Genomic DNA, 16660 nt, shown 5'->3' with positions numbered 1-16660 from the left:
AGAGTTACCTCCCACCCAGGCTAAAACACCAAGCCACAATTTACTGAGAAGTCGGTCAGGGCCTGCACCTGGGTTTAGCACCGTCTCTCCAATAGATGCATGGAAGCTGTTTATCACTGATAGTATATTAGAAGAGGTGTTGAGATGCACAAACATGGAGGGAAGAAGAGTCGCAACAAACAGAGGAAAAGAGTGGAAAAAGCTAAGCAAAGAGGAGCTCATGGCCTTCATTGGATTGACCATTCTTGCAGGAAGTGAGAAAAACTGGGATGTACCAATCCGTGTGCTCTTTGGGAGTCCTCTACACAACCCAATGTACAAGGCCACAATGTCAATTGGACGTTTTGAAGATACTCGCCGTTTGCTGCGCTTTGATGACAAGAGGACCAGAGCCTCCCGACTGGAAACAGACCACATGACAGCCTTCCGCTACATATGGGACCTGTTCCTGGTCAACTGCAGGCAGAAATTCATCCCCAGTGATTGTGTCACAGTGGACGAACAACTTGTACCATTTCGAGGGAGGACCACGTTTTTGCAGTATATGCCAAGCAAGCCTGCCAAGTACGGCATAAAGATATTCTGGGTTTGTGATGCACGCACCCCTTATGCAATTGATGGAATTGTGTACACAGGGAGACAACCAGGGGAAGAAGTCCAGAAGAATCTAGGGGAAAACACTGTCCGTCAGTTGTGCAGTGGATTCAGACACACAGGTCGCAACATCACCACAGACAACTTCTTCACCAGTGTGCCTCTTGCAGAGCGTCTCCTGGAGAAGGGTCTGACTATTGTGGGAACGTTGCGACAGAACAAGCCAGACATCCCTCCAGTGATGAAGGCTTCCAAGTCGAGGGAGGTCCACAGCACTGAATTTGGGTTCAATGGCAGCATGACCATGATCAGCTATATCAGAAAAAAGGGAAGGGCTGTTCTGCTTCTCAGCACAATGCACCACAGCAAGATGGTGGATGAAAACAGCCAAAAGAAAAAAACAGAAATAATCCTCTTCTACAACCAGACCAAAGGAGGTGTAGATACCGTTGACCAGATGGTTGGCTACTACACCTGCAAGCGCCAGACACAGAGGTGGCCCATGGTGCTGTGGTACAACATGATTGATATAGCCACTCTAAACGCCTACTCATTTTTCAGGGCTCAGCACCCTGAAATTTCCACAGGTATCACCAACGCACGGCGACATTTCCTCACAGAGCTGTCAAAGGAGCTTGTGACTCCTCACATAAAAAGTCGACTGGAAGGTAGCCCGAACCTACCAACCTACATCACTGAAGCAATGGGAAGGTGTGGAGTGACAAAAGCTGCAAACCAGCAACAGGAGAGAAGCACAGAGGGCCAACAGAAGAGAAAGAGGTGCCAGATGTGTCCAAGAAACAAAGATCGCAAAGCCACCAATTGCTGTTGGAAATGCAGTACCCCAGTGTGCAATGGTCACAGCCAAAAGCAAATAGTTTGTGACAACTGCACACAGTGAATAGAGAAAAGACGTTTGTGTGGGCACATGTGAGTGGACAGTGTTCTGGTCTTATGTATGTTCATTCTCTTTTTTGTCCTCCAGACAGATGGACATACTAACAATAATCTTTGAAGATTTTTGATGTTTTTTCTTGTGAATTGTTTTTATAAAAAGCTATAAATAAGCATGTTAAATGTAAAATCAGTCTTTTGTTGACCCGAATATAATAAATATAATCACCTTTAACCAAAATTAAAGACATTTTTTTTAATTCATTGCAAAAACACATTGATTCTAATTGGGGTCATTTTTGACCCCACTCATGGAAGAGTGTAGGTATTGGTCGTTCATGCATCTATGATTTATTTGAAGATTTTCAGTCTGGCTTTAGAACACAACATAGCACAGAGACAGCTCTGGTTAAAGTCACAAATGACATTCTAATAGCCTCTGACAAGGGACTTGTCTCTATTCTTGTCTTGCTCGATCTTAGTGCTGCATTTGATACTATCCACCATGATATCCTATTGCAAAGACTAGAGCACTTAGTTGGCATACAGGGAACTGCTTTAGGCAGGTTTAGGTCCTATCTATCTGAACGCTCTCAGTTTGTACGTGTCAACGATGAATCTTCCATGCAAACCAAAGTTAGCCATGGAGTGCCACAGGGCTCAGTGCTTGGACCTATTTTGTTCACCCTATATATGCTTCCGTTAGGCAATATTATAAGGAATCATTCTGTAAACTTTCATTGTTATGCGGATGATACTCAACTATATTTATCAATCAAGCCTGATGAAATTAATCATCTAAATAAAATTCAAGACTGCCTCAAGGACTTAAAAACGTGGATGACCTTACATTTTTTGATGTTAAACACGACCAAAACTGAAGTTATTGTACTTGGCCCGAAGAATCTACGAAACAAATTATCTAAAGATATATTAACTATGGATGGCATTAATTTGGCCTCCAGTGAGACTGTAAGGAATCTTGGTGTTATATTTGATCAGGATTTATCCTTTAACACCCACATAAAATCAATTTCAAGGACCGCCTACTTCCATCTACGTAACATTGCAAAAATCAGGCATATCTTGCCTCAAAACGATGCAGAGAAACTAGTCCATGCATTTCTTACTTCAAGGCTGGATTATTGTAACTCCTTATTATCAGGGTGTACCAAGAAGTCAGTCAAGTCGCTTCAGCTGATTCAAAATGCTGCAGCTCGTGTACTAACCAGAGTTAGGAAAAGGGACCACATTACTCCTGTTCTGGCTGCCTTACACTGGCTCCCTATAGAACACAGGATAGAATTTAAAATTCTTCTTCTCGCCTACAAAGCCCTTAATGGGCAGGCGCCATCTTACCTTAAAGAACTCATTATACCCTATTGTCCTACTAGGGCATTGCGTTCCAAGAATGCAGGGTTGTTGGTTGTTCCTAGAGTCTCTAAAAGTACAATGGGAGCCAGAGCCTTTTCTTATCAAGCTCCACTTTTGTGGAATCAGCTTCCAGTTTGTGTTCGGACGGCAGACACCCTATCCGTTTTTAAGAGTGCGCTTAAGACCTTCCTTTTTGATAAAGCTTATAGTTAGGGCTGATTAGATTCAGCCCCTAGTTTTGCTGATATAGGCTTAGTTTGTCGGGGGACATCTTACTTCTTCCTTCTCTCTGTCTATACCTGTGTACTCTCATGTTCCGATTAACCCAGCTTCCCCAAATTTCTTTCTTTTTGGTGTCAATATACGCCGGGATCCGGAGTCATGGATGATCCTGCGGTCCTGTGTCATGGATTGCGAGTCCTGGATCTTGAGTCGTGGCTGTGGTCCTGGATCATAAGTCCTGGATGGATATCCTCATGGATTCATCTTCTTATTATACACACATGCATTTCCAAACATTTGGACTACCTATGTTGCAAATGTATTATCTTTTCAATTTATACACGGCATCTATTGCACGTCTGTCCGTCCTGGGAGAGGGATCCCTCCTCTGTTGCTCTCCCTGAGGTTTCTCCCATTTTTCCCTTTAAACTGTGGGGTTTTCTCTGGAAGTTTTTCCTTGTACGATGTGAGGGTCTAAGGACAGAGGGTGTCGTATTGTCATACTGATATTCTGTACAAACTGTGAAGTCCACTGAGACAAATGTAACATTTGTGATATTGGGCTATATAAATAAACATTGATTGATTGATTGATTGATATTCATAAACTAAACATACCCTTTACTATGCCAGTCAATGTCACTATGTTGGCTTTATGAGTTATCGGCATAGGATCCGACAGAGGAATTTTTCCTGGGCAAACAGTGCAAAAGTTCTCAAGAGGTATGAGGCGCTTTGGCAGTGTCTCCATGTTCTGCAGTGAACACGCATCCGTTGACAGAACAGCTGGCAATTTCTTGTGGTCCAACAAGTAAAGAAGAAGTGATGTTAAAGCGGCTCCCTCAGGTGGATAGAGAATGTCTTCAGTACTGTGGCCTTCAGGATCAGATTCAACAAAGGTCTCAAACACATCACTGTCTGTACTTCGGACCTTTAGGAAGAGTTCAGGTCGGGTCTGATTCAAGTGCCATTTTGCTATGGACTTATGAGCACAGGAATTCTTTGGCTTTGAGCATGGACGCTGCCAAGTATTTATTTTTATGTCATAACATACAGACACTCTCCCTAACCGCGAATAATATGAGGTGCATGTTTCAAGTACTGATACATAAACTCTTGATGCGCCACTGCAAAATGTCACCTCTTTACTCAGTGGGCGGTTTTCAGACTCAGCTTTCTCCTTTCTGATTAGACACATTCTTTTTGTGTTGTCAGAAATCCATTTCTTCCCAACCATATCTGACAGTGTGACGTCTGGTTTGGATGAAGTAGGACAGTATATCAGAGACCTAACATGAATACACTGAAACCCTAATAATTTACTTCTTCTGGAAAATTCTGATGCCTGCTTGCAATTTTCAAGCTCACAAACAACTTGGTGGCTGTTTCCCCAGGTGAACTTCTGTACATGAATGGGGTTTCTCAGCCCAGAAAATGTTCTTCCAACAGCAAAAATGCCCTTTTTGAGGTCTAAGCATTGGGATGGAAAATGGTGACTAGAAGTAATATCAGGAACAGATGATGAGTGACGTCGATCCATGTGGGTCTTGAGGTTTTTCATATACAGTTCAGTTTTACACAGAGGGCATGTTGTCCTTTTGGCCCTTGACTGGACTACTTTGCTGCGATTGATGGCTTGGAGTGGAGTGGAGGCTACAGATGCTGTGGCAATTTGGGAGGCTGCAGAGGTGACAGGGTAGGCTGAGGAGGCCACCGTGGAGGCTGGTGGGGAGACAGTGGATAGATTACATTATAGCAGTATAGTTGTATAATACATTTTTCCCATGTTTTGTTTAAGTTGTCCTTAGGGGGAATAAGGTTATGACCACTGCTTCTGGTGTGTTCATGTGCATTACTTACTCTGGCGAAGCGATCCAACGCTGCAGGCTGCCCCTGCGCACTTCTGAACATGTTTCAGAATAGTGGGCTGGGTTCTGATCTCCCCACAGTAGCAGCAGTGGAAATGCGAGGTTTTGCAACACACACCATTGCACCTGTACATTGTGAATCCTACAAAGAGAAATCCAGTTTACAAATGACTTCATTCTTAAGGCAATATAAAAATGTAAACTGTATTCAAATTCACGTAAGAATAATATTAGTTAGTAATAGTTAATTCGTTAGACTAACTACAATTAGTCAACTATTTGTACATTTTGGAAGATCTGCAACATTTATTTAGATTAAGAAATACATCCATGTTTAACAGCCGTTCTTCTATGGGTCTGCAGATGTGCCACAATATGGCCATAGTCCCCCACCTTGCTGCAGAATGTGCACTTGTATGTATTAGGGCCTTCACAAAGGGGTGTTAGAGGGGCATCCCCCTTGTAAACAGTTGGGTGAATCTGGAAGAAAATGAGGAATTGTTTACTATTCAAACTGTTTTCATTTGCACTTTCAACAGTAACCATTCATTTCACATAAATGACAGGAAAGTTTTTGAATGAGCTTTGATATTTATATTTCAATTGGATTGCTTATTAGTTTATGCAGCTCAAGGGGTCACATCATTTGTATAATATAACTAGTGTTTTTGCTTATCGATATTAGGTAGTTTTTATTATGTTACATTCTTTAACCTGTCTTTAATAGTGTTAGGTGAGCTATTAAGCATGTGTTAGATGACCAGTGACTCTTCTCTAATCATATTACTTTACCACATTTCTGATGATGCCATAACTAATGTTACATAATTATAGAAGACAAATCCGAAGTGTTATTTTTACATATTGATTAGCAGCCAACATTTACTGAAAGGATGCGTCCGTCTCTCGTCTGGTTCATTACAACCATTAGTTACAAACTGTTACAGTTACAACCTTAATCAGTACCGCACATCTTATTACTCAATTCAACCAACCAAGCTAGCCATGTTGTCTATCCGAATCCATACCATATTATTTGATTAAGTTACAGTATGTAGGGCAGGCCTACTTATATTTCCAAGATAATACAACAGTAGACAACAGTACACTAGCATCGTGCTCAGTGCTGGTTAGCATCACAGCATATACGCTAACCTTAGGTCAATTAGATGATCAGCTTTGGTAACACAAATCAGTATTGTTACCGAGCCTGATAATCTATTGACCTATCTAAGCTTAACGTTATTACAACAGTAGAGTAGGCCACGTGTTTATAGCATCATGCTAAGTTAGCATTTAATACCACAAACATTTTTACCACATACAACTATTTACTTTATTAACGCTTAACGAGGTTGGACAGTCGATGTTGTACTTTGATAACGAGACAATTGTGTGTTAAGAAAAATGACATTACAATAAATATAAACATGCATCTCTGGAAAATACTATTACCGCTGTTTCAAAGTGTTGTTCGGCCATCTTGAAAGAACGAATGACTTCTTCTGTGAGGATTTGTAAAAGCAGCTGGAATCCCTTAAGTTGCATTACTGCCACCTACAGTATGTATTTCTGCTGAGTGTCATTATTCATAGGATCCTCCCCTTATAGGAAACGCCCCCTATAGGAAACCCCCCCCAATAGGATCCGCCCCCTGCCTGCGGTCTGCATCCAGACCCATCTCCCAATTTCGGCTGGCCTCCTCTCGCAACAGAGAGTGCAATCTACTGTTTCACCATAACATCTAGAGGGGCGCTGCTGTTTCACTCTTTCTAAAATACTCAATGAGAATGGGGGAGAGACGGGCCGGCAGCAACACACAACAAAGAATTTCCGAAACTAAACGAAGTGTTTTTATTTATTTATTAAAATTATAACTACAATCCGAAAAAACAGGGGAAGCCTGGCTTCCCTTGGCCTCCAGGAGAAAACGAAGATAAAGCAACACTTTCTCAGAATAAAGCAAAACTATGAGTTTAAAAGAAAAAAAAACTAAGTCAAGCAAAATAAAATAAATTTAAAAAATAAAACTATAAGTTGCAAACTACGGAGCCCCCAAGGGGACATGGAGAAGAAAAAAATAAAAATAAATGTTTTGCGAGATATCGCAAAACCTTTGCGAGATCTCGCAAAGGTTTTGCGAGATCTCGCAATACTTTTGCGAGATCTCGCAAAACCCCTTTGCGAGATCTCGCAATACTTTTGCGAGATCTCGCAAAACCCCTTTGCGAGATCCCGCAAAAATGTTCGTTTAGCGCAATGTACTTCCGGCCGGTTCAGTTTGGCAACCTACAGTACTCTGGGGCAGCTTGTAACAGATGAAAGAGTCATGGAGGAGGATTTGGAAAGCTTTCTTCGCTCGAGAGAGGTCCCACAAGAGGACATCATGAAAATGCAAAGTGACAAGGTGCGTAGAACATTCATTCAATTCACGGAATAAGTTACCGTAACAGCACAGAGCCTGGAAAAGTCAAACACTTTATAAGTAATATGGAGGTAGCATGGCAGTTAAAAAATCCTTCTGTAAAACGTTTAATGCTGACTTCTGAATTTGATAAGCGCCGTTTGTTTACAAGTTAAGTGTTAGGGTGCTAGGTAGCAAGCTAGTGGTTGTTGGTAATGTATTAGTTATTTTATTTTTGCAGGTTGACAAGGCAGTGCTAACCATCATGAATGATGAACAAATGGCAAAGTATATCACTTCATATGGTGACCGAGTAACTGTCCTCTCCTTCTGTCAACAAACAAAGCGCAGCACAGATAAAGAAACTCTTCTACAGACATTAAGAGATAAAATAGGAGCACGGAAAAGTAAATCAAAAACAAAAGGAGCATTGTGTGGTGCATCAGGTGTGTTTCAAAAAGAAGGTGAAGGGATGTCAAGACAAAGAAATAACGCAGCAGAAAAGACTACCAGGAAGATTGAAATTGGATGGCTTCATTTTCACAATAAGGAATACCAACAAGTGAGGACCTGCAATGGCGGGGGAACAAGACATGCATCGGTGGAAAAAACAACAACTTGCTCAGCTTTTGGAAATGGGAAAGAAGCTATTCTTCCCAAATGGCCACTCAACAAAAGGGCGAGTTGAAGACTTTACCTTTGATGTCTGTGATTTTAAAAGAAACCAGATCCCTTCAGATGACACTGTTGGCAGACTTTATGAACAAACTAAACTGAAGCTGCTTAGATTTTACATATCCACAAAAGAAGAAGCCCACCCAAAAGATCAATCCCCATCTGAGGTAGAAACAGTTAGAGAAGATTCCTTATCTGTAGATTCATCTGTTGCCATCACTGAGGGAGCAGACTCACATGGATCTGTTGATGCAGATGAATTGATTACAGATCTGCCAGAACATGGATATTCATCTGACAGCGACAATAGCGATCAGGTTTGTGGCAGTAGGAAATATAAAGTCACTTTAATGACAGGGACAGATGGAAAGAGACAGTGCTTGAAGATTAAACTTCAGGTAATAACTAAATAAAGAAATGATGTACATGGATTTCATAAAACAGAAAGGTTCCATTGTGTGCCATCAGTCACCACAGTTAGTCAGCAACTTTCTACATAGCTATAGTTATGGTAGGGCTATTTAGCACACGCTTTTGTCCAAGGCGTTACCAACATACTTTCACCTCTGTATGTTTCAATTTTTCCAGGACTTTGTTGTTGACATGTGTGGTCAGATGCATACATTTCTTTTTGTTGCATATTTTTTTGCTATTTCATACTTTTATTTGTAATGCTTTGAAACATATCACTTATCTTAGAGACTCTGAGGGAAGATTGAAGAATATCTAAAAGTTATTGCACAGTACCTTTATGCTTAATAGGCTAATGTGTAGTCATATGTATTTTTTTGCACACCATTTGATATTAATTGTGAAACATGTTTTTCTCCCTGCCATTATTACAAATTACTGCTGACAACAAAAGTTGTTTTTTTGTAGCATTTCCAGATACAACCAAGATCCAAAAAACAAAGATCAACCTCTGACACTGTGACAGCAGAAGGTCCAAGGCAATCACATCGCTCCCATTCAACCCCAACAGACGAGGCAGATACACTTGTATGGGATCCGGAAGATGATCTTTGGGGAGCAGGTGGTGATGAGATAGTTGTGATAAAATGGAATGACGTCACACATGAGGATGTCACTCAGGTAATGTGATCAGGAAAGTGTTTGGGTAAGGGGGTAGAAATGCAAATATATGTATTAAAACCAAACCAGTAAACACAGAAAAGATTGAGAAATGTATTGCTACTTCAATTCAATCAATTACATACTGTAGTTTTTTGTTGGATTTCAATAGTCAGTAAATTCGATTCAATTTATAGAAAAAGTCAAATGTGCATTCCTACTTTGAAAAAAATGTACCATGTCCTTTTATTTTTATGGCATATGTATTCTGTTCCCCGATTATTCTTTGGACACACGAATGAAATAACCTACAGTGCTGTGAAACGCTTACTGTACTTACTGAAATGTTAGCTCACCCCTTGTATATTTAGAGCTTCATTTTGCCACAGCATATTGATTAACATTTAATAGTTTATGCTGCTTTAGAACCTTTCACATTTCAACAAACCAAACAAGACCTGATGAAAACCTGTGGAATTCCACAAAGATTTTAATTTTGCTCATAAGCTCATAACTCATGGTGGCATGCACAACTTCACAATTCTCCTTTTTTTGCGATAATTTCTATATCAAACTACCATTTGTTGTGTATAGTGGTATAGCAAAGTCATGTACAACTTGTATTAAAATAAATGGTGTTATTTAGCAAGCTGCAGTAGAAGTGGAAAGCAACAGAGTCCTTTTGACTTGTGATTGTGCAGTAGTTTTTATAAACACGTACAAGTATTTCTGGTTTTAAATAGAAGATGATGTTGAAGACTATTACGGAAATACTTTTGTAAATTACGGTCTGCAATAACGTCTAAGACTTCAAAGTGTCTGCTGTCAATTAATAACATACTTAATTCATCCTTCAGAGTGCGGAGATGAATGGAGTACCAATGCAGGATTTACTACTCCCCTTGTCCTCTGATTTTGGCCTGCCTTCGGCACATGTGTCCATACATGAGGATACAGTGCAAACAGCACAGGTAAGATGCATCACTGCAAGAAACCCTGAACACATCCTTTAAACTACCGGTCTTGTAAGATTTCACATAACTGTGGCCTGTTAAACATTTGTATACTGTCCTGAGAGCTCTGGAGGAGCTCGGTCAGGTATAAAAAAAGTAACTTTGATGATTTTTATACTGAAGTTTTCAGTGTTACCTCGGCTTTGAATTGGAGACAACAAATAGAAAGTCTGTGTTATAAACTGGAGGTGTGGTGGAGTTGGAAAGAAGGTCTTGTAAAAAATAGCTTTTGAGTTGCATTATGGGAAAAACATAGAATCCAATATTATATGGACCTTGATTCATACTCAACATTTAAACAATTAGGACATTTTGGCCTCTGCTTCATTCATTGACCAATCTTTTTGTGTGTGTTTGTATGATTCGTTCTTCTACTACAGGATTTGCTTTTAAATTCGAGCAGCCAACTATCCCCATCAACCTCAGCTGAAGGCTCAGGAAATCCAGAGAGCACGCGACGTGCATCAATTCACAGGACAAAGGTTGTTGAAGATCTTTTGGCTGTATTTATGGACAGTAGCATAATACATTTGACTCTAAAGATGGACTTTGTAAATGAAAATGCTATTGATGATAATGGAGTGTCAAGGGAGGTTTACACTGCATTCTTGGAGCAATTTCTTGAAACGTGTGAAGGGGAAGCAGAGCGAGTTCCAAGGCTGAGGCCAGATTTCTGTGAGGCTGAATGGCAAGCAGTTGGACGGATCTGGGTGAAAGGATTACTGGACCATGGTGTCATGCCAGTGAGGCAATCAAAGGCTTTCATTTTAGCCTGCATTCATGGAGTCGACTCCGTTGATGTAGACATCCTGATGACATCGTTTCTCAACTACCTCTCTCCTGTTGAGAGATCAGCTGTGGAGAAGGCTCTCCAGGGCACAATGGAGGAGAGTGATGAAGAGGACTTGCTCGACCTTTTCACAAGGATGGGTTCCCATTTCCTACCGGCAAAGAACAACATGGAGCCTGCCATCGAAACAATGGCTCATAAAGCCATTCTCCAAGAGCCAAAGTATATCGTCGATTGCTTCTTGACACCCATGTCACTTGTACAGCTGAAACTGCCTGACAAGGACAGTGTGTTGTCTCTGTATGAGAAGAAGAAAGCCACAGGCAGAAGAGTGTCCCAACTGTTTGAAACAACCAACGTGGTGCTGTCTCAGAGAGAACAGACCACTTTCAACCACCTCCAACGATATGTGAAAAATGCTGACCAAGCCAAAGCTGAAAAAATCCTGCGTTTCTGCACTGGTTCTTCTGTCATATGTGTTGACAGAATTGGGGTGTGCTTTAATGCTGAAACTGGGCTCAGCAGAAGGCCTGTTGCTCATACCTGTGGAGCTATCCTTGAAATACCGTGTACCTACAGCTCTTTCCCTGAATTTCGCACGGAATTTGACAATATCCTGTCCAGCAACTACTTTGAAATGGATATCCTTTGAACTTGAGAGCAGTCATTATCAGGCCTGATAGTAACAGTTTGGAATATTATTTTGATTTGATATTTTTGTGTTTTTTTTTTCATTGAAACAACTGATGCACTGAACCGTGTAATGAGCAGTCTGCAATTCTATTTTCTGCTTTAACAAGGATATTACATTTTTTTTTAATATGCTTTGAGAATGACTGCAGTTTTCATTTTTGTCAGTTTGATCGTAACCCAGTTTAGAGGCTGAGATTAAGTGTGTTTTTTTTGCAGCTAAGAAAGCTAAACGGTGTTGTCCGTCACTGGTCGAATTGTTAATTGTTGATGTTATGGTGTTAAAGAGTCAGTCCTTTTTGATAACTCTCAGAAAAAAAATGTTTGAAATTTAATGTGGAAAAAAATAGTTATGTTAGATCCTGTTTACAAAAAGGTGATGTTGAAAGTGTGAAAAGTGGCCTGAAAAGACTACCCTCTAATTACAAGCCCTCAGAATGTATAAATAATATTACCAACATATCACTTTCATTTACTGCCATCTTAACATGGCACCGAATTATAACTCAATGCTATTTTCTTTAGAAACAGAAATCGTGTGTATGTAGATGTGCATATGAAGTGACGTATACATAATGTGCAATGTTTTATTTTTTTATTTCTCAATTGGTCTTAATAAATTGACAAACCAAACTGATTAGGCACATTTTAAATTGAATCAGGGTTGCAAGCCAGGATTTCACACTAGATAAAAATACAAAATTATTATTAATATTTCCACACTGTTAAAAGATCAGCTTGTGCTGTTATTTTCTACCCCTTTCTGACATTAAAGTGCCTGTCAACACAGGCATCACTGTGTTTTCTGTTAATTACATGTAACTTGATGTTCGTACTACTTGGTTCTAGCATTACTAAAGTCCTATACATTTTCACACACACTATTTTTGTTTCACAGTTCGAAAACACATCAGAATCAGAATACATTACATGTTACTGGTTAGACGCTTTTATCCAAAGCGACTTACATACTCAATACTGTGGACAAGGAGCAATTTGGGGTGAAGTGTCTTGCCTAGACACAACGACATGCAGTGGGGTTTGAACCTCTGACCATCTGATCCCCATAACAAGGCTCTATCCACTGCGCCACACGCCTCACCCAATGAATACCTTTATTAGTCCAACAGAGGGGACATTTACATTGTTACAGCAGAAAAGAGCCAAAGACAGCTTAATGTTACCTAAGAAGCATGCATAAAAAAGTATTAAAGATAAAAAAATTATAATTTAAACAAAGTTAGACAATTTACAAAATACACATCCTGTAAAAGTTTATAGGTATATATTGCACAGTTATTAACGGCATATATATATTGCACATGGTTGGTATTTAACAACAGGGGGTGTTATAGTCTGTGTTATTGTGTGTGTGGGGGGGGGGGGGGTCTACTAGGGGCTGTACTGGTTATATAGTCTGACCGCTGCTCCCTCTCTCTGAGACAGCGGGGGTGCAGCAGCCTGTCACTGAAGGAGCTGCACAGTGAGGACAGGGTCATGCCATCACATGTATATAAAAGGGGGGAGTGATGTTGACAAGGCAGTATTTTAGTCATCTTACAGTTCATAACACCTTAACAGGACTGGTGTCTACAGAATCTAAAATATTCAACAGCTTAGACTTTACTGACATATTCTAAATTCTTAGTCAACTTAAAGATAGGATTTCAAATTAATTATATGAGCTATACACACACATGACCTAAGTTCATCAAGCAAATGCAGTGAGTAGCATTACTACTTTGTGAAAGAAACTACAGGCATAAGAGCTATATACTCCCAGAAACAAACAAGCAGTGCGGTGACGGTGAGTTCCAATGTCACGGTATATGATTTAGAGAGATGCACTGATGGCCTCTCTTAGGTGCATATACAAGTTCACAGCCTGATATGGGTCTGTTTGTAGAGTCAGATGGGACTCGCCCATAAAGATGTGGCATAGTTCGTACACATCTGGATCACATGGTATGGCCAGCCGAAAGACACATTCATTTTTGCACAGTTGAACGTGTTCGTCTTCAACAGGGGAAAGGTAGTCTCTTGTCCGGTAAAGGTCAGGCACAGCATACATCACATTTGGCCGACCGCTGGGGACGTTCAGGTTTCTCGACGGCCTGATGGTGTGCGCGTTCCAAACCTGTGCAGTGTCATCCAACTCATCCTGTTAAAAAAAATGTAATACATTTAGTAAGAACTGTACATACGCATCAACTTAAATAGAGAACAACATTATGGCATTCACTAGGGATGTAACGATATACCGAATACCGCGGTATCGCGGTAATGAAACGGCTCAATACCGTCGTGAGACTGAAAAGATCTACCGCGATATTACCGTTCATTCATTTATATCTCGCCCTGTAAATAAAAACTGTAATGTTTTTGTTTGAACAGCAGAGGACGCCATAATACGAATCAAGAATACTCCCATCATCCTTTGCGTGCAAGCCCGCCCTCACACTCAGACCCAACGAGAAAATGGCGAATGGAGTAGACGAACGTGCTGACCAACTAAATAGAAATTGTGAAATTGAGGATGCTCCATCGACTTTTAAAGCTGTTGTGTGGCAGCATTTTGGTTTTCCCGTTTCAAGAAATGACAAAGGTGAAAAGCAAACTAACAAACGCCAAACTATTTGCAAATCCTGCCGGGCGACGGTCGCCTACAATTCGGGAAACACATCGAACATGAGAAGTCATTTGTCACATCACCACCCAGAAAAGCTCCGAACACAACAACCTACTGTGAGGAAAATGCCTAAGCCAGGCCAACTGACTCTGACAGAAATATTTGGAGCGCCACTTCCCCCTAACAGTCCAAGAGCTCAGGAAATAACAAGGTGCATCGGCGAGTACATGGCCAAAGACTTAAGGCCGTTTTCTGTGGTCGACAACAGTGGATTTCGGAGGTTAGTAAACACGCTGGAGCCCAAGTATGCCATTCCATCACGGCCATACTTTAGTCGAACAGTGCTACCCGCTCTGTACCAAGAGACAAAAGCTAAAGTGACACAGAGCCTCAAAGAAGCAGAGTGCATCTCAATAACAACAGATGGGTGGACTTCACGAGCTACGCAGAGCTATATTACAGTCACGGCTCATGTTATGACCAGCGAATGGGAAATTAAAAGTTTTGTTTTACAGACGCGGCCTCTTTTCACATCACACACTGGACTAAACATTGCTAAGGTGTTAAAATCTGCTGTTTTGGAGTGGGGACTCGACAATAATCAAGGCATTGCTGTCGTAACAGACAACGCAAGGAATATGGATGTAGCGGTGAGAGAGGCCGGTCTTTCCCCACACATAAAGCGTTTTGCACACACTTTAAACCTCGCTTCAAAAGCGGGTTTGAACGTAAACCGGGCAAGTCGTCTGCTTGGTAGAGTGAGGCGTGTAGCTGCGTTTTTTCACCGCAGTTCAACTGCCACAGCTGTGCTGGCCACCAAACAGGGAATGTTAAACCTGCCTGCGCATAAACTCATCATGGATGTGGTCACAAGATGGAACAGCTCGCTTGACATGCTCGAGCGCTACCTGGAGCAACAACAAGCTATCGCTGCAACGCTACTCAGTGCTGAAGTCAGGCGCAACGCACGCGAGATAGACACTCTTGAACCAGCTGACATCACGGACGCCGAGGACATGGTTCGGCTTCTCTCACCGCTGAAAAAAGCAACCACCGTGCTGTGCGATGAGTCTCGACCTACAGTCTCTCTCATTGTGCCCCTCAAGCACATGATAGAGCAAAGCATGGCACAGTGCGATGAGGACTCCTCCACCATCGCCCAAATGAAGAGAGCCATACTGAAGGACTTTACAGACAGATACCAAGGGGAGCAAAACAAGTTTCTGCAAGAGAGCACTGCGTTGGACCCCCGGTTCCGGAGCTTGCACCAGCTAAATGACAGTCAGAGGGAGGACGTTTTCGACAGGCTGAAGTTGAAAGCCACACAGATGCAGAACCAGGTACATATTTAAATATTCTTTTTGTGTCTGTGTAACTTTTTCAGATAACGTAAGGTGGGTTTGCCTCTGTTGTTTTTGTGAAAAGAAAGATAAGACGTTTTTTTTCTACCTCTGCTTGCTTGCATAGAACCCTAGTGAAACAGAAGGGGAAAGAGCACATGACGCTGAGGAACAATCTCCTCCTTCCAAAAAGACAGCACTCGAAGATCTCCTTGGGGAGTCTTTCAGTGAAGAAGTGCACGTCGCACAGCACAACACTGGTATCCAGGCTGAAATTGACTTGTACCGCAAAGCGACCTCTATTTTACTCTCTGACTGTCCTCTCAAGTGGTGGAGAGACAATGCAAAGTGTTACCCACTGCTGTCCCCCATGGCCAAAGCATATCTCTCTGTCCCAGCCACATCAGTGCCGAGTGAGAGAGTTTTTTCCACAGCAGGGGATATTGTAAACGCCCAAAGATCCCAGCTTCTACCTGGAAATGTTGACATGCTCATCTTCCTGAAAAGAAACCTGTCTGATGAGTGAGTGAGAGAGAGTTTGAGTTGAGTTACTTCAAATCTATTTTATTGCAGGGTCTGATTATTGAATGTTCTTGTTTATTTGCACAAAGAAAATGCATACTTTTGTTTGGTAGTACTTGTTCTTGTTCCAGTCTGTTACTGTTTTGACAATTTAAATGTACTACTATACTAAATGCTGTACAAATCAGATTTATTATTTAATAAAGAAAACATTTTGGAGTAAAAAAATGTTTTCCTTCAATATATCTCGATAAATATCGTACCGTGGACTTGTTATCGCGGTATTACCGTACCGTGAGTTTTTGGTATCGTTACATCCCTAGCATTCACACATAACCACCAACCCCGCCCTCTGTCTGTGTCCTTCACTCTCTCCTCTCTTTCTTTTTCTCTCCTCTAACTCACACGCACAGCACATACACACAATGTATTAACTCACCTGGATGAGTCCCATGCAACAAAATTGAAGGAGGCTTTTGTCCAGAAATCCACCATCAAAATGCCTGTTGTCTCTGAGGTCTCCAAATAAGCACATCCAAAACTCCGCGCACTCTCTGCGAAGAAAACCCCACCA

General features: G+C 41.2%; 2 protein-coding genes across 3 annotated transcripts; both read left to right on the top strand.

Annotated features, from left to right (window-relative positions):
* Positions 1 to 7191: 7191 nt before the first annotated feature.
* On the top strand, positions 7192 to 11926 carry LOC307013072 (uncharacterized protein). 2 transcript variants are annotated; one of them, XM_079640309.1, is made up of 4 exons: positions 7192 to 7359; positions 8911 to 9123; positions 9960 to 10073; positions 10496 to 11926. In XM_079640309.1, exons 1-4 carry the CDS (start codon positions 7282 to 7284, stop codon positions 11555 to 11557), a joined length of 1467 nt encoding a protein of 488 aa, XP_079496435.1. In that variant the 5' UTR covers positions 7192 to 7281; the 3' UTR covers positions 11558 to 11926. The 2 variants fall into 2 exon arrangements, with proteins under 2 accessions (XP_079496435.1, XP_079496434.1); XM_079640308.1 differs by lacking the exon at positions 7192 to 7359 and adding an exon at positions 7984 to 8348.
* A 1917-nt stretch (positions 11927 to 13843) lies between these two features.
* LOC307018504 (E3 SUMO-protein ligase ZBED1-like) lies at positions 13844 to 16298 on the top strand. The gene is made up of 2 exons (XM_079648757.1): positions 13844 to 15564; positions 15692 to 16298. Exons 1-2 carry the CDS (start codon positions 14074 to 14076, stop codon positions 16088 to 16090), a joined length of 1890 nt encoding a protein of 629 aa, XP_079504883.1. The 5' UTR covers positions 13844 to 14073; the 3' UTR covers positions 16091 to 16298.
* The last annotated feature ends 362 nt before the right edge of the window (positions 16299 to 16660 follow it).

The sequence above is a fragment of the Notothenia rossii genome (genome assembly GCF_949606895.1).
Source record: "Notothenia rossii genome assembly, chromosome: 1".
Taxonomy (NCBI): Eukaryota; Metazoa; Chordata; class Actinopteri; order Perciformes; family Nototheniidae; genus Notothenia; species Notothenia rossii.
The sequence above is the reverse complement of the archived record's forward strand: the minus strand, read 5'-3'. Positions and strand labels throughout refer to the sequence as shown.